This window comes from Pelophylax lessonae (assembly GCF_965119305.1).
Source record: "Pelophylax lessonae genome assembly, chromosome: 1".
NCBI classification, from domain to species: domain Eukaryota; kingdom Metazoa; phylum Chordata; class Amphibia; order Anura; family Ranidae; genus Pelophylax; species Pelophylax lessonae.
This window is the reverse complement of record NC_138768.1, coordinates 532,605,881-532,631,926: the sequence shown is the minus strand read 5'-3', so window position 1 is coordinate 532,631,926 and position 26,046 is coordinate 532,605,881. Positions and strand designations below refer to the sequence as shown.

At 41.9% G+C, this 26,046-nt stretch overlaps 1 protein-coding gene across 2 annotated transcripts in view; it reads left to right on the top strand.

Annotated features, from left to right (window-relative positions):
• The window catches only part of UBA6 (ubiquitin like modifier activating enzyme 6), a 142,949-nt gene extending 123,463 nt beyond the window's left edge, over positions 1-19,486 (top strand). For both annotated transcript variants that reach the window (XM_082243659.1, XM_082243658.1), the window contains exons 32-33: positions 16,044-16,138; positions 19,076-19,486. In XM_082243659.1, coding sequence (XP_082099785.1) covers positions 16,044-16,138; positions 19,076-19,199 — 219 coding nt within the window. In that variant the 3' untranslated portion in view covers positions 19,200-19,486. The remainder of the gene's footprint in view (positions 1-16,043; positions 16,139-19,075) is intronic.
• Positions 19,487-26,046: the final 6,560 nt, after the last annotated feature.

The window sequence follows — 26,046 nt, the reverse complement described above, 5'->3', positions numbered from 1 at the left end:
GGACCTGTTAGCAATTGTTTGCGGAGTCGCCCATCCCTCATTTGAACTGCTTTTGGACTTCCTTAAAATTTAAAACTTCCTGTGCCCCACAAAGGATAAGAAAGATAAGATTTTTGTACTTTCCGTAAAATATTTTCTTTTCTCTAGCGCTCATCGACAGACGTAGTCCTCGGTGATACACCACCTTCGGGTTATGTTACCTCCGCAGGAGCAGGACTAGACAGGAAATTAAAAAGCTCTGGCCACACCCTAGGGGCAGTCCCAGAGGGTATATCCTCTCTCTCTCTGCCTCAGCAAATCAGTTATTTTCTGTCTAGTTAGGAGTAAGGACCTAGATACCTTGCTGGGATCTTAGGTCCTGGCAAGAAATTTTTTTCTAAAAGGATTTTTGGACAGCTTTTTTTCTCTAGTGTTCCTGTGAGATCTTCAAGCAAGAAAGCTGAACTGGGCGACGGGCTGGATGTTGAGATCCGGTGGTCACCCCAGTTCAGCCTACGAGCGCGTGCAGGCCATAGCTCCGCGCTGAGTCGGCCGCGACAAAGTCCCATTAAAGGACTGAACCCGCGAGTTAAACGTCTCGCTGAAACGCCAAAGACCATGAGTCACGGCGTCTGTATCGGTCGACAGCCCTCCCGCCCCGGTGGAGAGGGGTACTGTCAGGAGTTGGTGCCCGCCTGGTTCCGGTATGGTGAGTAGTATGTTCCCCCTGTTTTCCCTGACGGGTTTTGTGGTGAACGCGGGCCCCTCTCTGTATGGTAAGAAAGAGTTCTTTCTATCCTATAACATGTCACAAATCCTCCTACTTTGAGTGTGATTTTATGTGTGCAAAAGCCAGGAGGCTTGGTTTGGGAGCTAACAATCTATTGTATACATGTTTTAAAGATGTAATCTGTGGCATTCTGGGAATCTTATGGGTTAAGTATAAGCTACCTACCAGTCAGAAGCCATGGACATGTAGACTGCCTTCCAAGTCAGATCTCCAGCTAATAGCAGGCCTCCCGAACGGCCATGCGGTCCGCCAGGGCCGGTACCGCCAAACACGCCATATCCCCATGCAGAGAGAGTGTTGTGTGCCTGCAGCACACCGCTAGTCAGCACAGGCCGCCGCCATTTTTTTTGCTGGATCGCACGAGCCGCCATTTTGGCGTAGCCTCGTGTCTCCAGCATGGGGGCGGCCATGTTTTAGGTGATTCTACACCTCGTGGAGCTTGGGGGAGGCGCCGGAAGGCGTACAGAGGGGCGGAGCCGCCTCCTTTCTTCCTGGGCAGCCAGCCAAAAGACTTCCTGTTTGTCTAAGACAGCGCTGTAAGCTGTTGCAGTTCAACTCTGAACATCAAGTGGTGAGCCTGGGGGTCTATCTCTCTCTCTCTCGATCGATAGGGATCCCTAGCAGGTAACACTAAGGGGTTTTTTGTGGCGCTGAGGGTCAAAAAAAAAAAAAAAAAAAAAAAAAGTTTTTTCTTTACTTTGAATTATATCATCCAGGAAGTAACTGGAGTTATTATGGACCCTGCCACACAGATTCCCCCACCTGTTTCCCCCGAGGGGGCCTCGGGACCCGCCGGTGTACAGAGTATAGAGTCATTTACAGCAATTTTGGAGTCTATGGTGGCTCGGGTGGAGGCGGCCTGTCAGGGACGGGGGGTCAAGGAAGCGACCCCCGCCTACCCCTATACTATCTGACACCTCTGACTCTGATTCAGAGATGATCACTGCAGTTGCAGGTTCCTCTGCAAGGGCTGCTATCCCAGGTAAAGCCCCCTCAGACAGTGAGGAGGACGCTTCTTCTCCTGCTATAATTCAGGAAGAAGCATTGGTGGACGCACTAGTTGTGGCAGTGCAAGAAACCTTAAAACTTGAGGCTTTACCGGCAGAGGCAACTGAAACAGAGAGGCCTTTTGGGACTAATAAGCCCATCAAGACGGCGAAGGCTTTTCCTGTACCTAAATGTTTTGGAAATCAGATTAAAGGAGAATGGGAACATTCTAAACGTACCTTTACTATTTCCAAGCGTATTGCTAGACGCTATCCGTTTGAGGAATCCATCATTAAGAAATGGACGGTACCACCAGTCGTGGATCCGCCTATTTCCAGGCTGAATAAAGCCACGGTTATTCCAGTGGAGGACACTTCGTCCTTTAAGGATCCGGTGGATCGAAAGATAGAAGCGGAGTCCCGCACTATCTTTTCTCTGATAGGGTCAGCATTTAGACCAGTAATTGTTATTGGTCTAGTTTCCCAGACACTTACAGAATGGGCGAAGATGGTACGCCAAGATCTTAGGGGAAAAGATATTCCCCAGGAGACATCTGATTTGATAGAACAGATCATACAAGGGCTACGGTTTATCTGTGACGCAGCCTTGGACACTACTCCCTTGTTAGGGCATGCATCTAAGTTAGCAGTGATCCTCAGACGTGTGCTGTGGTTAAAATGCTGGTCAGCTGACCTAGGTTCCAAAAAGACTTTGACCAATCTCCCTTTCCAGGGGAATCGTCTATTTGGAGCCAACCTAGATGAAATCATTAAGGATGCCACCGGGGGCAAGAGTACTTTTTTGCCACAGGCTGCAAAAGCTAAGGAACCTCGCAACAAGCGAGGACCTTTCTTTACCGCCCATAAAGGACGCCCGGCTGGTACTTCCGGGAAAGGCAAGACTCCTCCAGGAGGGTTCAAGAAGGGTTGGTCGGACAAGCAGAGGACCAACCCAGCCAAACCCGAAGTAAAGGAGTACACAGCCTGAAGGTGCGCCCCCACCCAATTTCAGGGTGGGGGGACGTTTTCACCGGTATTCAGGACATTAGATCGAGCATCTACCACTACTACCGGTGCGATTCTTCCCTTCCAACATTTAAGTACAGGAAGCGGTAGTTACCGTTCCCTGTATAGATCTTTTCCTTTACCTTTTCCTAAGATTAGTCCCGATACCTCACAGGAATCGGATCTGATTGACCAGATAGGCCAAGTAGCCTCTAGTCGGGTGACTTCGGTCCCTGAGGTTCAACCAGAAAAGATCACCTTGCCTGATAACTATCAGGTATCTGATAAATGTGTGGGAACAGAAAACGACCAGACTTTCTCGGATGGTCGGGCCAGATACCTCTAGGGACGCCTGGTTCAGATCCAATCAGCGCCAGTGGTCCTAGAAATTCTAGGCTGGCCTCTTCAAGCCGGCCTGGCCGACTTGGACAGGTTAGTCGCAGACGTTCCGTGGGAACTTCGTCTCAGGGAGTGTCTGTAGTCTCAAGGACCTATTTACCTTCGTGCTTTACAGTCGCTGGTTTTAATGGCCTGGCCATTGAGACCCAAGTACTGAAGGACAGAGGTTTGTCTACTTCTGTCATTCCTACCCTTATTAAAGCAAGGAAAGCGACTTCCAGCAAAGTCTATTATCACACATGGAAGACTTATATTGCGTGGTGCGAATCTTTAGGATTTCCTCCACGTACCTATTCGGTGTCTCGAATATTGGCCTTTTTGCAACAAGGGGTTGAGCAGAAGCTAGCCTTGAGCACCATCAAGGGTCAAGTTTCAGCATTAGCAATCTTCTTTCAGAAACCTTTAGCTACCAAATCCTTGGTGCGGAATTTCATCCAGGGGGTGCGGCACCTGGCTCCTCCAGTCCGCGCGCCCTTACCGCCCTGGGATCTTAATTTGGTTTTGTCGGTTCTACAGAAACCTCCCTTTGAAAACATCAGGGAGATTCCCTTGCTTACTTTATCCCAGAAGGTGGTCTTCTTGGTGGCTATTACTTCTGCTCGCAGGGTGTCAGAACTGGCTGCATTATCATGCCAGTCCCCATACCTAGTGATTCATAGGGATAAGGTAGTACTTCATCCTAAGCCATCTTTTCTTCCTAAGGTGGTTTCAGATTTTCATCTGAATGAAGATATTGTACTACCTTCCTTGTGTCCTCAGCCCAAGCATCATCGGGAACATGCGTTGCATTCCTTGGATGTGGTTCGGGCAATCAGGGTATACCTGAAAGCTACGGAATCATTCCGTAAGACGGATTCACTTTTTGTGATCACGGATGGCCCCAGAAAGGGTTTGCCTGCATCTGCCGCGACCATTGCCAAATGGATTAGACAAACGGTGGTACAGGCTTATTCTATTAAGGGTCAGAGTCCTTCGTTCCCTGTTAGGGCGCACTCCACTCGAGCGCTCAGTACTTCCTGGGCCTTTCGCCATCAGGCGTCAGTGGTCCAGGTATGTAAGGCGGCCACTTGGTCGTCGGTACATACCTTTACTAAATTCTATAAAATTGATGTGACGGCATCGGCGGATGCCTCATTTGGCCGCAAGGTTTTGCAGGCCGCAATTTGAGGAGACCGGTGGTCTACCTCGAAGGTTTTTTTTCTGTTTGAAAAATTTTTTTTGTTGAGTCTCATCATTAAGGATGAGCATTGTAAACTTCTAGTTGGCACCGGTTGGGCCTTCTAGATTGGGATTTGATTTCCATTTTCCCACCCCTCAGTTGTGATACTGCTCTGGGACGTCCCGAAGGTGGTGTATCACCGAGGACTACGTCTGTCGATGAGCGCTAGAGAAAAATGGATTTTTGTAAAATCTTACCGTAAAATCCTTTTCTCTTAGCTCATCGACAGACGTAGTCCCCGCCCCTCTGTTTTGGAGTTGGGTTGGGTTAAATTCTCTAAGCACTGCTTTTTCACATAACTGATTTGCTGAGGCAGAGAGAGAGAGGATATACCCTCTGGGACTGCCCCTAGGGTGTGGCCAGAGCTTTTTAATTTCCTGTCTAGTCCTGCTCCTGCGGAGGTAACATAACCCGAAGGTGGTGTATCACCGAGGACTACGTCTGTCGATGAGCTAAGAGAAAAGGATTTTACGGTAAGATTTTACAAAAATCCATTTTTTTTGGTATCCATTGAGGGACACAGGCCCCACCCTCCCCTGTGTTTATGACTATACAGCCGTGGCCAAAAGTTTTGAGAATGACACAAATATGTATTTTTTACAAAGTCTGCTGCCTTAGTTTTGTATGATGGTAATTTGCATATACTCCAGAATGTTATAAAGAGTGATTAGATGAATTGCAATTAATCCCAAAGTCCCACTTTGCCATGAAAATGAACATTTCCACTGCTTTTCAGCCCTCCCACAGAAGGGCCAGCTGACATCATGTCAATAATTCTCTCTATAACACAGATGTCAGTGTTGACCTGGACAAGGCTGGAAATCACTCTGACTGAGTTTGAGTAACAGACTGGAAGCTTTAAAAGGAGGGTGATACTTTTAAATCATTGTTCTTCCTCTGTTAACCATGGTTACCTGCAAGTAACACCTGCAGTCATCATGGCTTTGCATAAAAAGGGATTCACAGGCAAGAATATTGCTGCTACTAAGATTGCACCTAAATTAGCCATTTATCGTACCCTCAAGAACTTCAAGGAGAGAGGTTCAATTGTGAAGAAGGCTTCAGGGTGCCCAAGAAAGTCCAGCAAGCGCCAGCATGCACACTGAGTCGAAAACTTTGAGGATGGCCTGGTGTCAAGAAGGGCAGCAAAGAAGGCACTTCTCTCCAGAAAAAATATCAGGGGCAGACTGATATTCTGCAAAAAGTACAGGGATTGGACTGCTGAGGACTGGGGTAAAGTAATTTTCTCTGATGAATCCCCTCTCCGATTGTTTGGGGCATCCGGAAAAAACCTTGTCTAAAGAAAAGGTGAGCGCTACCATCAGTCCTGTGTCATGCCAACAGTAAAGCATCCTGAGACCATTAATGTGTGAGGTTGTTTCTCAGCCACGGGAGTGGGGGGTCACTCACAATTTTGCATAAGTACACAGACATTGATAAAGAATGGTACAAAATCATCCTCGGGGAGCAACTTCTCCCAACCATCCAAGAACAGTTTGGTAACAAGCAATGCCTTTTCTAGCATGATGGAGCACCTTGCTATAGGGCAAAAATGATAACGAAGTGGCTTGGGGAACAGAACATCGTAATTTTGGGTCCATGGCCAGGGAACTCCCCAGACCCTAATCCCATTGAGAACTTGTGGTCCATTCTCAAGAGGCACACACACACACACAAATTCGGGCAAACTCTGAATGTTGATTATGCAAGCATGAGCTGCCATCAGTCAGGATGTGACCCAGAAGTTGGTTGACAGCATGCCAGGGCGAATTGCAGAGGTCTTGGAAAAAGAAGGGTCAACACTGCAAATATTGATTCTTTGCATAAACCTAATATAATTGTCAAAAAAAGCCTTTGACGCTTATGAAATGCTTGTAATTCTAATTCAGTATACCATAGTAACATCTGACAAAAAGATCTAAAAACATTGAAACCGCAGACTTTGTGAAAATGTAATATTTGCGTCATTCTCAAAATTTTGGCCACGGCTGTATTCTCTGTACTCCTTTGCCACAAAATGAGGCATGCTGGTATAAAGGGTTTAGGTCTTCACGTGTCTCTCGATGGACTCCAAAAAGGAATTTACAGTATAAACACTATATTACCGTATATTGCAGCTTACCTGTTTTTATTTACCTTCACCTGGTAATCTTGTGAATAACACACTTCCTGTCCTAGAGTAGGTGTGCTCCCTCCTCTACAGTATCTGTGGAGGGAGCCATGGTTGGACTTTTAAACGGGATGTCCTCTTTTTATTCTGTTACATGATAGACGGGGGATAAGTAGCTTACAAAAGAAACATCTGATTGTTTTTCGCTTTAGGTGTACCTCATAGGAAATGACAGACACCATATTTCTGGCAAGGTCACAAGTATTTTCTGCACTTGCTGAAAATATTCTTAGACTGAAAAAATAAAGCGGACTCTACATTAAAGAAATGGCATGTTCAGTGTTTATTTTTGGGTTTCATTATCCGAAGATATTTGGAGATTGGAGTTTTGGTAACATTTGTGGTGTGTACTGCTATGCACTCACACAATAAAAGAAATAAAAATTAAAGTTAAACTCCGGCTTTCAGCCCAGCAACTTTTTAGACCGAACTATCTTGTAGAGGGGTCCACAACACAGCTACAAGGTCCATTTGAAATATCTAAAAAGAACCACATGTATTTCGGGCTGTTTTGGGGCAAGCACTAAAGAATATTTTGTAGCTTGGAAAGTCCTACTATGCATCTGTTTCTGTACATCACTTTACTAATGAATGCAGTTAATATAACTATATTACAAAAATAATTGCTCATGTTGTCTGAATCCCAACGGTGCCACATCCCAAAAAATGACTACCAAACCAAGAAGGAAATTCCCCTAGGGGTGGGACTTTTTAGGCACCAATTAAATTGTATAAATAACAAACCAATTTATGTATAAAAGCTAAATACTTTATTAGTTGATACAAAGGAAATAAAAACAAGAAGGCAAGCTAAGGAATATTACACATCAGACAGTCGGACTCAAAACCACATAACCCCCGGACTGTAACCCGACGCGTTTCGGAGTCTCTTGGGCTCCTTTCTCAGGGGTGCCCTTGGAGGGTGGTCTGTGGGTAATCAATGCATAACATATTCCAACATTATATATATATATATATATATATATATATATATATATATAGTTGCAATACATTGAACAAAGAGTTTAGATAACAACTTACATGGTTCACTGTGATGATGAGCATAGGTAGCCTGCCTAGCAATTAAAAACAAATGGGCAGCATATCACTGTTATCCATCAGGAGTGCCGTATTCACGATGTTCTAGGTCTAAGCCAGAATCTTAGTTCTTAGGGTGTTCAGGATTTTTGTGCTGACCAGTCTTGATAAGAGACTGGGTAGGGGCAGCTGGAGCCTCATATGACAGCAAATCTGCTGGGCAAGAATCGCATAATTATTGCAGGGTCCAATCAAAAAAGACCAAGCATGTGCAGGGTGCCCAAAAAAGGAAATGGTCTTCAGCCCACCATATCTCTTATATAATATAGAGAGAAGAGGTTATAACTCATACTAAATCAAAAATAAAATAAATGAGCAACTGAAGATAGAATATCCATATAGATATATCGTGCTGGGCACTATGACCATGGCCAAACGTACAAATCCCTTTTAAAATTGGTAGAGGCTAAAGAGTTCCATTAGGCACCGTGCACAGGTTAAAAGTCATAACGCTGATCAAATAGATCAGCAGTCTTTAAGTTACAGTAACTGGAAAACGTGGTCCTTTTCTTACCTTAAAGACAGCAGTGAGTTGTTCAGAGGGTAGGAATCCTCGTAAGACCTGTGTGTCCGGCAAAAGAGCAAGCAGCTCTGACGCCAGACACACAGGGCTTAAAAAGCGTGGCAATCAGCTGAAAGGTAAATCAGCTGGATTACCTGCATTCAGCTGATAGCCGTCAGAGGTTCCCTGGGACGTAAGAGCCGGACACGCCCCCGACCCGGATATCCGGCAGGAAGCGTGAGCGGCCGATGCGTCCCACCGACACGGAAGCGTCACTTGTTTGCGTGGAACGCAAACAAGTATACTAGACAGCCACTGCCGACCTCTGAGAGAGGTCGGGATGGAAAAGCGGATGCCTATATCTGCGGGCGCCACAAGGTGGCGTCCGCCTTTCCGTGCCGGGCTGATCCTACAAATATGCACTTGCAGAGACATTAATTGTCTTAAGCATTGAAAAAACTGGACACAATTGGAAAGAATTTGGAACTTCACTGTAAATTAGGAACCGGGGAATTAGAGTGTTTAAAGCAAAAACAGATCCTTCATAGTTCCCAGTGCATATAGAATGTTCCAAGATCTCTATTAATAAATTGGAACACTTTTATTTCTCTAATACAAAGAGACATGAGAACCGGACTTAGCTCCTGATGGGGCAGCTTGGACATATGCTGAACCATTTGTGTACAGAAGTGCTAGAATTTGAAAGCAGAAAATAAAAATTATACAGCACAGATACAAATAATTTTCACATGGCACATAAATACAACAATTAGTGTTGTTCGAAGAATATACATGACATAAATGACGACATTGTGTCACAAGAAAAAGGGAGGGGGGGGGAAGGAAGGGAGGGAACAAAGGGAAGGGGAAGGGGGGAGGGAGTGAAAAAGGAAAAGAGGACGTTTGTCATAACGTTCATCTGCCCGCAGGGCATCCTCAAAGAACCCCTTCGAGGTGCAGATTTTCAACAGTGTGAGGGGCATGGTATTATATTATCTTTCCATGCCTCCAGATGTGAAGCCTTCAAGAAACGGTCTGAATGATATAAGGTCATTCAGTCCAGGTGGCTCAGTGGCCTTTAAACGATAGATCCAACGTAACTCCATTTGGAGGAGAGTCTTGTTCCAGTCCCCTCCTCTGGGGTTAGGATGGATTCTATCAAGTATTAGAAATTTAATTTTTGGGAATTTGTCAGGGTGGACCAGAGCAGCGTGGCGCCCTAATGGGAGGTCTGGATTGCGTGTCTGTATACTTTTAATGTGTCTACATGCTCGCTTTGTAAACTCGAGCTTTGTTTTGCCAACATAAAAACAACCGCACCCACAGAGGAGTAAATATACCACCCCGTGGGTGCGGCAGTTGGCAAAGTGTTGCGGCCTAAACGTTTGGCTGTTGGGTAATATCAGGTTTTTTATCGTATGCATGCATCTACAATACCTGCATGTACCACACATATAGGTTCCTTTTACCTTACAGTGGTCTTTTCCTTTTTGGGCCACAAATTCACTTTGCACAAGTTGGTCCCTTAATGCGGGGACCTTCCTGTACGTGAATTGAGGGTATGCTGTGACATGTTTACCCAGAATGGGGTCAAGAGAAAGCATATGCCAGTATCTCGTTACGATCTTTTTAATTTCGGGATGTTGTTCCGAATATTTTGTTATAATTCTGAGATTATTCTCAGCGGGTTTCGGAGTTTTTGGTGCTAAGTGGATTTCGTATATCCTCTCTTGAGGAGTCTCTGTTGAAGATCGTCAGCAGCTTTTTGGAACTGCACCAAATTGGTACAGTTCCTCCTAGCCCTGAGATACTGGCTATATGGGATTGACCGAACCAAATTCTGGGGGTGAAAACTAGAGGCATGTAATATGGTGTTTCCAGCAGTGGGCTTCCGAAAAAGCCCACTGTGGAGAACACCATCCATGCCTCTATAAATTTCCACATCAAGGAAGGTTACCTGTTGTAGATCAAAGTTCATCGTAAAATTTAAGCCAAACTCGTTTTTGTTCATCCTGTCCATCCATCTGTCCAACAGGTCTCGTGGACCGTGCCATAGCATAAAAATGTCGTCGATGTATCGGACCCACATAATAATGTGGTCCGTATACATCGAGGTTTCATCACAGTTGAGAAGAGCGTGTTCCCACTCCCCCAGGTACAGATTGGCGTAGGATGGGGCACAACAGGTGCCCATCGCTACGCCTTGCACCTGGAGGTAGTGGGAACCGTTAAATGTACAATACATTATGAAAAAGAATGAACTGAAGGACGGACAGGATGAACTCCCCATATGCATCAAAGGTAGAACCACGCGTTAGTATACATCTAACTGCCGCAAGTCCTCGATCGTGCGGGATGGAACTGTATAGTGCCTCAACATCAATTGTTACTAAAAGGCAATTTTCTGGAACAGTTACATCTTGAATTTTTTGCAGGAAGTGTATTGTGTCCCGCACGAAAGAGGGTAGGGCAGTTACAAAGGGTTTCAAAAAGGCATCCACCAATTTGCTTGCATTATCCGTTATTGAGCCAATCCCCGAGATAATTGGACGCCCTGGTGGATTCGTGGCGTCTTTATGTATTTTGGGGAGGGCGTAGAACGTTGGGGTAACTGGAAAGGCCGTGCGGACATATTCCCAGGTATGTTTGGGAATCACTGTGTTAAGGTATGCTGAATCAACCAGGTTATAGAACTCAAGCTGGTATTTGTGAACAATATCAGCCGGGATCTTCCTATACCAGTTAAGAGTTCTAAGAATCCTTAAACACATTGCAACGTAGTCATCATTGTTCATGATGACGACGTTGCCGCCCTTGTCAGCTTGTTTAATAGTAATACATGAATTTTGTTTGAGTTTTTTAATTGCAAGTCTTTGCTTATAAGTAATATTTGTATTGGAAGGTTTTTTGATATACAGCTTTTCAATTTCTTTAGTTACAAGTTTGACAAAGGCGGCAACGTGTGGGTTGAGGGTTTGGGGAAACTTGTCCGATTTTTTTCTTTAGAGATAGGCCCTGATTGGGCTTGGGTTTTTGTTCGTCCACCCGCGCCAAGAGGGAGGGCAAGTCTACTCGGTCGATAAGATCCTCATTCTCCTCGAGTAGTGAAATTAACGTATCTAAAATCGGATCTTTCTTGGATTGCGAGGTCTCAGATTTTATCATTATCAAAGAGGATCTTGAAATTCAATTTTCGGGCGAAAAGATGCAAGTCCTTTATAAAGTCAAAGCGGTCTAGTTTCATACTTGGGCAGAAACTTAAACCTTTAGAAACAACTTCTGTTTCTTCAGGGGATAATTTGTGATTAGAAAGATTTATAATGGACAAATCAGTGGGAGCTGAATCAGGTTGTGATAAATGTGGGGATGTGAGTGTGGGTGTGGTGAGGTTTAGATGGGAGGGGTGGGAGTGAGTGTGGGGGCTCGCTGGTGAATCAATTCTAAAAAAGTGGTGTCTTGTAAATTAAGAGTGGAAGCTAGTAAAGATGGTGCCAAGTTGGGATTGGGGGAGGAGATTTGTGTGTAAGGGTGTGTGGTGTTGGAAAGTGAGTTAGGGTCAGGTTCGGGTACAGGTGTGTTGGGTTTAAACAGGGAAATATTTGAGCCAGAATTTTGTTGTGTATTAGTTTTTTTGTTCGATTGACTTATGCTATTGTCTTCTTGATAAGTGCGCTTAGTTCTCATTGTAGCTTTTTGTTTGTTTAGATTTTGGGGGTTGGTAGGAAGTGCCCCTTTCGGGTGTGAAGGGAGAGGGAGTGGACGTTGATCTTTATTCATTGGAAAAGAAGTTATAGATCTGGCTGCGTTCCATCTGTATGCCTTGTTATGGGCAAAAGCAGTGGTATCGCGTCCAAATTTGTGTTGTTTTTTTAATTCATATGTTACGGTTATATACAGTGGGTACGGAAAGTATTCAGACCCCCTTAAATTTTTCACTCTTTGTTATATTGCAGCCATTTGCTAAAATCATTTAAGTTCATTCTTCTTCCTCATGAATGTACACATAGCTCCCCATGTTGACGGAAAAACACAGAATTGTTGACATTGTTGCAGATTTATTAAAAAAGAAAAACTGAAATATCACATGGTCCTAAGTATTCAGACCCTTTGCTGTGACACTCATATATTTAACTCAGGTGCTTTCCATTTCTTCTGATCATCCTTGAGATGGTTCTACACCTTCATTTGAGTCCAGCTGTGTTTGATTATACTGATTGGACTTGATTAGGAAAGCCACACACCTGTCTATATAAGACCTTCCAGATCACAATGCATGTCAGAGCAAATGAGAATCATGAGGTCAAAAGAACTGCCTGAAGAGCTCAGAGACAGAATTGTGGCAAGGCACAGATCTGGCCAAGGTTACAAAAAGATTTCTGCTGCACTTAAGGTTCCTAAGAGCACAGTGGCCTCCATAATCTTCAAATGGAAGACATTTGGGACAACCAGAACCCTTCCTAGAGCTGGCCGTCTGCCAAAAAGAGCTATCGGGGGAGAAGAGCCTTGGTGAGAGAGGTAAAGAAGAACCCAAAGATCACTGTGGCTGAGCTCCAGAGATGCAGTCAGGAGATGGGAGAAAGTTGTAGAAAGTCAACCATCACTGCAGCCCTCCACCAGTCGGGGCTTTATGGCAGAGTGGCCCGACGGAAGCCTCTCCTCAGTGTAAGACACATGAAAGCCCGCATGGAGTTTGCTAAAAAACACCTGAAGGACTCCAAGATGGTGAGAAATAAGATTCTCTGGTCTGATGAGACCAAAATAGAACTTTTTGGCCTTAATTCTAAGCGGTATGTGTGGAGAAAACCAGGCACTGCTCATCACCTGTCCAATACAGTCCCAACAGTGAAGCATGGTGGTGGCAGCATCATGCTGTGGGGGTGTTTTTCAGCTGCAGGGACAGGACGACTGGTTGCAATTGAGGGAAAGATGAATGCGGCCAAGTACAGGGATATCCTGGACAAAAACTTTCTCCAGAGTGCTCTGGACCTCAGACTGGGCCGAAGGTTTACCTTCCAACAAGACAATGACCCTAAGCACACAGCTAAAATAACGAAGGAGTGGCTTCACAACAACTCCGTGACTGTTCTTGAATGGCCCAGCCAGAGCCCTGACTTAAACCCAAGTGAGCATCTCTGGAGAGACCTAAAAATGGCTGTCCACCAACGTTTACCATCCAACCTGACAGAACTGGAGAGGATCTGCATGGAGGAATGGCAGAGGATCCCCAAATCCAGGTGTGAAAGACTTGTTGCATCTTTCCCAAAAAGACTCCTGGCTGTATTAGATCAAAAGGGGGCTTCTACTAAATACTGAGCAAAGGGTCTGAATACTTAGGACCATGTGATATTTCAGTTTTTCTTTTTTAATAAATCTGCAACAATGTCAACAATTCTGTGTTTTTCTGTCAGTATGGGGTGCTATGTGTACATTCATGAGGAAGAAGAATGAACTTAAATGATTTTAGCAAATGGCTGCAATATAACAAAGAGTGAAAAATTTAAGGGGGTCTGAATACTTTCCGTACCCACTGTACATCAAGGTGTTCTTTCAATTGTTTTTCCTTGGTTGGGAATAATTTGTGAGATTTATATTTTTGCATCTTTTCGCAGAGAAGATTGATCTCAACGTCCAATTTGGATGTGCGAGCAGTATATTCTTCTATAAGTAACGTCATTAAAGTTGCTGAACATTGATTCAGGGCATTCTCCCAATCGGTTTTAAACTTGGGGCTCAGGTCTTCCAAAAGTGGAAAAACCTGTACTCTAAGACCGATGGGGTTTATCTCTTTTTTAATATAGTCCTGGAATGACTTAATGTGCCAGAAATAGGCCGACTTTTTTTCCAAAGTTTTTGATAGCTGGAAGAATAATGCGGATAAATCTGCTTCCGCATACTCTTTCTCACCAAAGTCTTTTAAATATTGAGACATAAGACGTTCCCACTCATCACCCACATATAGGGACATAATGAGAGTGAGACCAAGCAATTTCAACAAAGGAAAGAGGGAAAAATGGACAAGTTTGGATGGTTATGACAGGAGAAAAAAGGAAAAAAGGAAAGGGAGAAGGGCAAGGAAAAATCAAAAATGTAACAAAAATGCAATGCTTACAAATATTATCTAGCACAATTGACATCAATAATTGTTTCAAAAAATTCAATATTACTAATCACAAAAAGTGCGTAATTGCACAGATAATGTCTAAGTTTTTTTGAAGGGAGAAGACAGCATGAGCAAAAGCGGGGAGTGGTATCTACTACCTGGTAACTAGTTACAAAAATAATTGCTCATGTTGTCTGAATCCCAACGGTGCCACATGCCAAAAAATGACTACTAAGAAAAAGGGAGGGGGGGGGGGGAAGGAAGGGAACAAAGGGAAGGGGAAGGGGGGAGGGAGGGAAAAAGGAAAAGAGGACGTTTGTCATAACGTTCATCTGCCCGCAGGGCATCCTTAAAGAACCCCTACGAGGTGCACATTTTCAACAGTGTGAGGGGCATGGTATTATATTATCTTTCCATGCCTCCAGACGTGAAGCCTTCAAGAAACGGTCTGAATGATATAAGGTCATTCAGTCCAGGTGGCTCAGTGGCCTTTAAACGATGGATCCAACGTAACTCCATTTGGAGGAGGGTCTTGTTCCAGTCCCCTCCTGGGGTTAGGATGGATTCTATCAAGTATTTGAAATTTAATTTTTGGGAATTTGTCAGGGTGGACCAGAGCAGCGTGGCGCCCTAATGGGAGGTCTGGATTGCGTGTCTGTATACTTTTAATGTGTCTACATGCTCGCTTTGTAAACTCGAGCTTTGTTTTGCCAACATAAAAACAACCGCACCCACAGAGGAGTAAACACCCTAAGAACTAAGATTCTGGCTTAGACCTAGAACATCGTGAATACGGCACTCCTGATGGATAACAGTGATATGCTGCCCATTTGTTTTTAATCGCTAGGCAGGCTACCTATGCTCATCATAACAGTGAACCATGTAAGTTGTTATCTAAACTCTTTGTTCAATGTATTGCAACTATATATATAATCTTGGAATTAATATGTTATGCATTGATTACCCACAGACCACCCTCCAAGGGCACCCCTGAGGAAGGAGCCCAAGAGACTCCGAAACGCGTCGGGTTACAGCCCGGGGGTTATGTGGTTTTGAGTCCGACTGTCTGATGTGTAATATGCCTTAGCTTGCCTTCTTGTTTTTATTTCCTTTGTATCAACTAATAAAGTATTTAACTTTTATACATAAATTGGTTTGTTATTTATACAATTTAATTGGTGCCTAAAAAGTCCCACCCCTAGGGGAATTTCCTTATTGGTTTGGTAGTTAACATAACTATATAACATTGTTTTTAGAATGATCTCTCCTTGTTTCTGATACTAAAAAACATTTTTCACTTCCTGCATATTACCGTACTGCCCAGAGAATTGGGGAATTTTTTCAGAGCTCTAATGTTCACTATATGGTGGTTTGTGAAATATTTGCAATAGTTTACTGGTAGTTTAGAGGGAAACTCTTTTTCTGTTTAGTGTACCAGAGAATTTCATTTGAAAAGTCTTCACTTGCCCAATTATTGTTTACCAACGACCTGTACAATATTTTTCTCCTTTCCTCTATAAAGAATTAGGATAATCGATTTGGAGGTACAGAAGAAATTGGCTGTTATATTTAGAAAATTGGTTAAAATATACTGGCATAGTTCATAAAGTGGGTATGCTAGGTCTGAACCTAAAATGTAAGAATAAAAAGTAAGGTTGAAAGCAAGGGTAAATCTATTTTCCAAGCTCTAATTTCATCATCTGTGAACATTTTATCCAGCATAATCCATGTTCTATATAGAAGTATTAATATGAAATGATAGTTATGAAATGCCCATATCTCATGCTTTTTTTAGGAGCAGTATGGAATAGAACCAACAATGGTTGTGCAAGGTGTGAAAATGCTGTACGTCCCTGTTATGCCTGGTCATGCGAAGAGACTAAAACTTACGTAAGTATATTATAAAATAATAGTCTTGGTAGTACGTTTTACTTCACTTATTTTGACTGAACTTAACTGCCTGTCCACCCCTAGATGCTGTGTGTACAAATGTAATTATAGACCTAATGGCTCTTTATTATATATCTGTATGCTTTGAAGTGTTGCAGACCCTGTTTTGGTCACCAGTTTTAAGAAATGTGAAAGAGATTTATTAATTTTATATTTTATATTTTTTCAGGTAAAAAAAATGTGCATTTATTCATTTATTTATTGGAGCCTGTAAAGCATTGCTCCAGTGATCAGCAGATCGCTGGTACTATGCAGGTCTCCTGCACATCTGTCAGGGTATCTGTGTGCCTGTACATACCTTACAAGCAAGCAGATACACTGATTGGAAGAATAAATAAACTACCACTGCGCTCCACAGAGCTGTGGTAGTTCATTGATAACTATAAGCTGACAGCCGCAAAGGATGTTGAGGCTTGTAGTTCATTCACACACAGAGCTGTGTAATTAAATGACATGGCCGTGCTGATTTAAAAAACTGACAGTATGGGGAACTTCTCCCTGTACTGCTGTAACAGGAAGGGGTGGTGGGGGGTTGGGCAGTGGCTGCAGCATTGGGAACATGTAACAAGTTCGGTAGTCATACTCAAAAGTCAACTCTTATCTTAAAAGTCCTGCATTCATTGGGTTTCTGAGACTAAAGATGCATAATGCTGTAAAAAAAAAAAAAAAAACTAAGCAAGTATAAGTACCTTGTTGGCTTAGGCGCTTAAGCAGCCCCTGCTTCCCGACATCACTTTTCATACAAAATACACTGCTCAAAAAAATTAAAGGAACACATTGAAAAGACATCAGATCTCAATGGGGAAAAAAATCTTGCTGGATATCTATACTTATATGGACTGGGTAATGTGTTATATGAAAGGATGCTTCATCGTTTGCTGGAAATAAAAATGATCAACCTACAGAGGGGCTAAACTGAAAGACACCACCAAAAATCAAAGTTAAAAAAATGATGCAGCAGGCTAGTCCATTTTGCTGAAATTTTATTGCAGCAACTCAAAATGGTACACATCATGCATATCTTCTGTTTTTCAGACTCCCACCCACAATGTAGGGTGGATCTACATGATCCCGAGGGTGGGAAAGTAGCTTATAAGATAGGGATAGGCCATGTAGAATTGGAGAGGACGAGGTACATAGCTTTTCAAACTCAGTTAAAGGAGGAAGAAAAAGTGTCCATTTTTCCTAGCTTTGCAAAAGGCGGGTCTGTCATTAGCTGAAGTTCTGATATGGATTTATACCCATAGAAGTGAGGAATGCCGCAAGGGTTAACAGATTCTTCGGAGCAGGGGTTGGAATTGGCGATCAGTTATCCCCGGAAGGAATCGAGGAGTCTGGCTGTGTATCCCAACAGTGGGTGAGATTTAACGGATGAGGGAAAATCCACTTTAAGCCAAGGGATTCCACAGAGCGGAATGTGTTTACTAGTTTTTCATTTGTAGTCTGTTTCCCCATAAAGGAGATTCACCCTCTCTATTTGTCCTGTCATTAAAAAATACAGTAAAATAAAATCCCAAATTTTGGGTGGTCTCCAGAAAAGTGATAGAGGAGAAATCTTCCAATGGGGACACTATTTCTGGTGACCTGGGGGTCCCCTAAGGAATTCCCTATTATTTGCAGGGATTTCCTAGACCGTAAGCTCCAACAAGCAGGGCCCTCTTGTTCCTTCTGTATAGAACTGTATTGTAACTGTATTGGCTACCCTCATGTTGTAAAGCGCTGCACAAACTGTTGGCGCTATATAAATCTTGTATAATAACAATTTCCTCTCGCTTTTTGTTTGGCTATGGGACAGGAAGTGAAGGGAAATATCCACAATGGGATACAGATGGAGAAAAAAATCTGAGGGGTTATAACCCTCGCTTACTCTATCCAAAAAAAAATGTGCCTATTTTTCTACTTTTAAGATTTTTGTTCACCAGGGGCAGCCGACAATTACACAGTTTCTTGGAATCAGAAGCATTCAGAAAAGGGTGGACAAATTAACCGATTGCCGACCGTTAACAGTAATATTACTGCGGTAGTGCTGCTCCCCTGCATCCAGTCACGTAGTACTATGTGACTGGAGTGCATGTGCATGTGATTCCGGCGGCGTCCTATAGCAGAATGTAAAAAATATATTGTGTTTTTTTTCACAGTTGTCGCTATTTTTTTGTTTAAATCGCACAGGTGATCAAATACCACCAAAAGAAAGCTCTATTTGTGGGGAAAAAGGACGTAAATTTTATTTGGGTACAGCGTCGCACAACCGCGCAATTGTTCGTTAAAATAACGCCGTGCCGAATCGCAAAATAGGTCCTGGTCAGGAAGGGGGTAAAACGTTCCGGGGCTGAAGTGGTTAACAAACCTTTCTAACTAAAACACTTTGTTTAAAAATTTCTAATAGCTGGAGTGCCTCAAAATCTGGGAGGGATATGTTAGCTGTCATTTCTCACCTACTTCTGAAGATGTTAGTTGTCTGGCAGGGTGTGTCTTCACCCGGCCTAAATTCCTGAGCCCATTTGCCTGCAGCAAGCGTGAAGCTACTGAAGTCAGAGGAAAGTCCTTATATTTGATTTGCATGTTTGCCCAATTATTCAGAATTATTGAAGACAAGGGAACCCTCTCAGCTGAAGTTCATAAAGGGACATGAAAGTGACCCCTCCTTCCAAAGCACCCTTGTAGAAGGGTGAAACATCTACTATAACTTTCATTACTTGGCAAGTTGTACTTTCTCATTGAAATACAATTGATATTTTGGTGAGTTATAGCATTTTATTGCTGCAGCACATTTTAGATGTTACCTGCTGGTCAGGTCTGATAACGTGGTGTTTTTATTTTTGCAAATGTATCTATTTTTTATGTTTGTTATTTTTTTTTGTTTCATTCCCTGTATAGGATGCACAAGCTTGTGAAACCAGGGGCTGATAAAAAATATGTTGATCTGACGGTGTCTTTTGCGCCTGAATCAAATGAAGATGAAGATTTACCTGGACCTCCTGTGAGATACCACTTTAACTAAGAGAGCAATTAATGGCACAAGTGCGGGTGTTATCGTCTATGTGTTGGTACTACTTGTCACATCTAGGTGAAGCCTTAATGAAGAGAAACAAGTGGAAGTAGTGATTTGCACTAATATTTTGCATAACAAAGACTGCATATATGTAGTGTCTCCTTCATACTTTCTTGTACTTTTTTTTTCTTTGTTACCAGTGGACTGGAATACAAAATTGTTTGGATGCAATACTCCATGCTATAACCCCAAAAAAAGATAAATGAATAAAAAAAAAAAAAAGAAAAAAAAATGAATGGAGGACCAAGAAGACTATTTTCAAGTTCACCTTATTGTATCTCCTTTTCTGCAATGATAAGTGGAAGATTATTGTATATATTAGTACTAATAAGTCTGTGTGCCTTGCAGTAGGTTTATCTAAGTATGCACACATGAGAGCTCTCTGCTTTGTATGTATGTGTGTGTGTATGTATGTATATGTGATCATTTAAACGAATGTGTATCTATTTCAGATGTGCTCTGTTTCTTGAATGTGAAATGTAAGTCCCCTCTTCTTTTGATATTGCTACCTTAGGGGAAACTTTTCCAAACAGGAAACAGTGTAAGTGAGATAATGTAACCTTTGCTATGTTATAAGCAGAGTTACTGATCTATACAATGCCTTAGTATCTTAAGATGTGAGCAAGTGATGTAATGTTGGTCTGTAAGTCTGACCGTTTAAGTATGTTTCTGCATAACATGCACCCTTCATCTAGTTTTTCCAGTGTTTTTGATAAATGCTTAAGTGGTTTCAGTACAGCTTCTATTTGCATAGATAACATGCACTTCTTGGTAATAGAAGACAAATAGCCAAGGTGTCCATTGGTGTCCGAATACATTGCGCCTTCAGCTGGCTGCTAAAAAATGTTGGGAGCTGTGCTGTATCAGCCCACAAGCTTTTGCTGCCTTCAGCTTTGTTGACCTGTTTGGTCTTTATTCTGAGTTGTTCAGCACTGGTACATACTGTAATTGTTTCAGTCAAAATTTCAAACTTCTTTTCATGGTCAGTACAAGTCTTGCCTTCAAGAAGGCTGTGTTTTTTTTGTTTTTTAGGTTTTTTCCTTTTAAAGTCACAATTTTCCTCCATTACAGGACCAGTAAACCTAAACTGCACTGTGGATTGTACAAAAAAAAAAAAACAATTTTATTATTGTGTAGAAATTATAGATGTACGATACTGTGCAAATGTTTTAGGCAGATGTAAAACAATGGATGTGGATGTAGGCTGCCTCAGTTACTTCTGTCTCTTCATGTATTCCCAGACAGACTCCATGATTGCGAGATCAGGGCTCTGTGGGGGCCAAACTAGCACTTCCTACAGAGTCCTGATCTCAAAATCATGGAGTCTGTCTGGAATTACATAAAGAGACAGAAGGATTTGAGGCAGCCTACATCCACAGAAGATCTGTGATTAGTTCCCAAGAACAACCTACCTGCCAAGTTCCTTCAAAAACTGTGTGCAAGCGTACCTAGAAGAATTGATGTAGCAGTTAGGGGGAGATAGGTCTGCCACTCAAATATCTTATGAAGTATCTAGCTGTCTCCATCCCTACTTGTATATGGCAAAGGGGAAAGGAAATATGGGACTTTAAATGAGTACAGCTAGATATATATGTTTAACCACTTAAGCCCCAGCCCTATTTCGGACACTTTTTGTTTACAAGTTTAAATCAGTATTTTTTCCTAGAAAACTACTTAGAACCCCCAAACATTATATATATTTTTTTAGCAAAGACTCTGGAGAATAAAATGTCGGTCATTGTAATATTTTTTATCACGCGGTATTTGCGCAGCGGTCTTTAAAGCGCCATTTTTTTGGAAAATTTTTGAAAAATCACATTTCACTAATTTTAAAAAATACTAAACAGTAAAGTTAGCCCATTTTTTTTGTATATTGTGAAAGAACATGTCACGCCGAGTAAATAGATACCCAACATGTTACGGTTTAAAATTGCGCCCCCCCGTGGGATCGCGACAAACTACGGTCAAAAGAGATCTCAATCTGCGACGCTTTAAATTTATGTAACGGTTACCAGTTTAGAGTTAGAGTGTAGCTCTTTTTTTTAAATTATTGCTCACGCTCTGGCGATCGCGGCGATACCTCACATGTGTGGTTTGAACAGCGATTTAATTTGCGGCTCGACTTCCGTATACGTTTTTCTTTGTGCGCGAGCTAACGGTGACGGGGGCGGCTAAATTTTTTTTTTTTTTTTATTTTCCCATTTATTTTATTTATTTTTTTAACTTTATTAAAGTTTTAAAAAAAAAAAAAAAAATCTGATCACTTTTATTGCTGTCACAAGCAATGTAAACATCCCTTGTGACACCAATATGTAGTGACAGGTACACTTTATGGAGGGATCGAGGGTCTAAAAGACCCTAGACCCCTCCACTACACTTCCCTGTATGCAAAACGCCGAAAACGGCATTTTTGCATACAGCCGTTTTTCAAATTTGCCGCCTTTTGCAGCACAGTAACCCGGAAGTGACGTCATGGACGCCGCCTCCGGGTTACGTCATCGGAGACCCGATCGATGCCGTTTCCGGCATTCATCGGGACTCCATCCAGCCGGCGGACGTGCCGGCTGGGTGCTCGGGGCTCCCGGTGGAACGGGAGCCCCGGGCAAAGCCACGGAAGGCGGCGGGAGGGGGGGACGTCCCCTCCCGCCCCCCCGGGTACCGATCGAGCGGCTCCCGAGCCGCATCGGTCGGTACCGACGGAAAGCCAACCGTCGGCTCTAAACCACGGTACCGGGATGGTGCCTCTAGCTAGAGGCATCATCCCGGTACACTACCGCAAAGTTTACTGACGTAGACCTACGTTAGTATGCGGTAAGTGGTTAATTGAATCAATAACATAAATATCATATAGGACCTCGAATGGGGGGACCCATAAAAGGCTGATATTCTATGTATGATTTATGATTCATAATATCACATATATAAATATAAATAAAAAGTCATTGGTATAATCTATATATAAAAAATATTAGCTATAAGAATAACATATTCAAAATAAATAATAATGTATCATAGATTTATTGTGACTGCACATTCTCTATAGGTACACAATCTTTACATATAAAAAAAACTTGATATGGGGACCCATAGAGAGCTGACACAAAATCAAATATCAGATTTCTAATTCATAATTAATAATATAACATATATAAATACAATTAGCAAATCATATGTACATATAATGAGAATAAATACATTGGTAATACATTCAAAATAATTGTTTATAAAAAAAGAAGATTTCATATGAAATTCTAATTGGATATAGGTATACAATCTTGAAATGTAAAAAGCTTGAATTGTCTGAGTGATTGTCGGCTCGACGCGTTTCTTGGACCTCCGTCCATTCATCAGGAGCATAAGAAAATAGATTGTATATCTAGAAGTGTAAATTTAAATTATACCAAAATATTAGTATAAAAAAAGGGAAAGGGGAAAAATAAAAATATGAATAAAATTAAAAATAAATGGAGTAGAACACTAACTTGAATCGTGTCATATCTCCAAAAAAGTTCAATCCCAGAGAGGAGGTATAGGGTCGAACCGAGAAATGCCTGACCCGGGGCTGAGGCATGGACGAACATCCGGCAAAAATGGGGAAGAGCAGCAGAGAAGTAAAAACTCAGTGTGAGAATAGATAGGCAGTGGATTGACAGAAGACTCTGCAGGGCATGGTATGGTATGGACTCCGAAATGAAATCTAAAATTATATAATATAGTATATTTTTTGTTTGATTATAATAATTCTTGTAAAATATAAAAGTGAGGCTCGTATTAATAAAGGGGATAAATTCATTCTCAGAGAGATGTATATATGATGAATAAGAATAAATGAGCCATCAAAGAACGTAACAAAGATGTAAACAACCAAGAAAATGCCCAAGAGAAGCACCAAGAGAGTAAAAAAGTGAGGTTACACTTGTCTGAGAAGGGAGTAAAAACTGGGAAATAAAGGTATTCATAATGAAAATTTTATATATATATATATATATATATATATATATATATATATATATATATATATCAATTAGTTCCCGAAATAGAGGGTGAATTAAAAAATATGATCGATAAGAAGGTGAAAAAATGTAATAAAAAGATAAATCTATGATACATTATTATTTGTTTTGAATATGTTATTCTTATAGCTAATATTTTTTATATATAGATTATACCAAAGACTTTTTATTTATATTTATATATGTGATGATATGAATCATAAATCATACATAGAATATCAGCCTTTTATGGGTCCCCCCATTTGAGGTCCTATATGATGTTTATGTTATTGATTCAATTAAACATATATATCTAGCTGTACTCATTTAAAGTCCCATATTTCCTTTCCCCTTTGCCATATACAGGAATTGATGCTGGTTTGAAGGCAAAGGGTGGTCACACCAAATATTGATTTGATTTGGATTTCTCCTCTGTTCATTTATTTTTCATATTGTTAATTGGTAATATTAAAATATTAACACCATTATTTCTTAAAGCATTCTTAATTTATAGCATTCTTCACACCTGTCTAAGACTTTTGCACAGTACTGAACATGGAGATATTTCAGGTGCTTTACAGGAATTAAGGGAATCTGTAGTAAAAACACAATACCTACATTATTCCGACTACCCTGCTTCTTGTTACAGTAAATTATTTTAAAGAAACTCCAAGAGTTCAGCAACTTTGTAAAAAGTGCAGACATGCTATGAGTTAAGTCCAACGAGATACAGGCTTCCTTATATCACTTTGATTTTCACCTGACAAGTCTATGTGGTGCTCCAGGCAGGTAGCTTCCTGAACTCTGTCAAAGAACGTTCTGGTTTCATCTCCAAGTCCAGAGTAAATGCAGTGACTATTTCCCCTACTTCTGCCCAATTTAAGAAGCCTTTGTATTATGTGAACTTATTCACATACAGCTCATGGTTGAGGCATATTATGGTATTTTTGCTATGGGTGCTAAAGGACCTTTTTCTGGATTTGCCTTACAGTAAAAAGTCAGGGACAGATGTTATGGTAGATTCTTCAGTGCAGCTAGTTTTAATAGGCAGCTCTTAGATCATAAAACAGTGACATGTGCTAACGTACTGTATGCTCAGCCACAAAGGAAACTTGTACCAAGAGATAGATGGAAGCTCAGCTCCTTTCTGAACATGATAGTTTATTTGCGGTCTCTGTGTTCCCCACATTGAGTTACTGGCATGTAATAAGCATGAAGATATTGAAATCAGAAGAACTAAGTGAATATTTTCTGGGTGGGTATACTGACGGCATTGTCTTAGTATGGCAGCCAAGAAATGGAGGTTATTTTTAGATACAGGTGTTAATAAGGGCAGCTACTATATTTCTTTAGAACAGGTTTCCTTTGAAGTAGACCTGACAAAAACTTGGGTAAGGAAATGAAGTATACAGTGAAAAAAATGCAGCAGCAGACTTTATCTTCAGTAAAAACCACAGGTCAAAACGATCAGTTGCTCTAGAGATGTAGACAGCTGATCTTAAATGCACATCTCAACATTTCCTCTAAAGGTTGCGGTAGACCCCCATCCTCACACTTTCCAAACCTTGCTTTTGATGCCTTCAATTATTGGGTGGCATCACTAAACAATAGTACGTTTCTTGAGCCAGAAGGGTTGGGGCAAGCTTGCATTTACAGTGAAGCTAAAAGTTTCATATAATCTCAGCCGACTTCAAACTAATCATTTTGACAAGGTTTTCACCAATGGCATGACTCTAATTTTGCATTATTCTTATGCTCAGCTTGGATTACCTATCTCTTTAGTTTTAAAGAAAGCATTTATCCAATTTGATTTTCTATAAAGTAAGGTTAAAAGCATTTTGAGAAAGGAAAAAGTAACCATTCAACAGAAAAAGCGAGCCATTACCCACATATTTTTGCTTGATTTGAGCAGCCCTTTCTAGAAGCAACATGCATTTTAGTATTACTGGTTCTTTGTATTTAAATATATACGATTCAATACAAGAACAGTAGAGAATCTGATATTTTGACTGCCACTGTTCATCTCCTTCTGAAAATACTGGTTTCTGTATGTTATGCAGTCCCTCTCTTTCCAACCACAGAAAGTATTTAAAGTATAACTTCACCTTTACAGAAAGGTAATTTTACACTGGACCCCCCCCCCCCCCCCCCCCCCCCGGTCCTGCTGTACCAGAGACTCTTAATCCTCCGCTGTCAGACACCAGCATGCTGCTTCACCTGTCCAGGGATTTGAAATCCCCGTGGCTTTGTCTTCTCTCCTCGCAGCACTGACCGGACGGGCTAGACCGATTCTGATTGATCAGCACTGTCCATGTGATGGTGCTGACCAATTAGGATGCCTCTTGTCCATACACGCTGAGAGGTACGGAAAGTAGATTAAGCCAAGGGGATTTTGAATCCCCAGACCGGGGAACGGGGAAGCGTTTTTTTCTGGGCTCTGACAGAGTAGTATTGTGAGATTACAGTACAGAGGGACCAGGGGAATGGGGAGGGGGTCCAGTGTATGACCACCTTTATAGATTTTCTGTAAAGTAGAACTTACACTTTAAGCAACAGGGTCAGCATGACAACTAGGCAATTAAACACATAAATCCTGAGTGGTAGCCTTCAGATTTCTCTATGGGTCCTTTCAAACGGGCTTTCCGCCCGGTGGACTCCGTGGTGCTCAGCGGTGATTGATCCGCTGATCCTATCCGATCCTCCATACGGATTGAAAATAGGGTTTCCATCCGTCTGGATTTCACGGATCGGATAGCAGCGGGTATAAGCGGACATGTCACCGCTGACATCCGCTGCTCCATAGA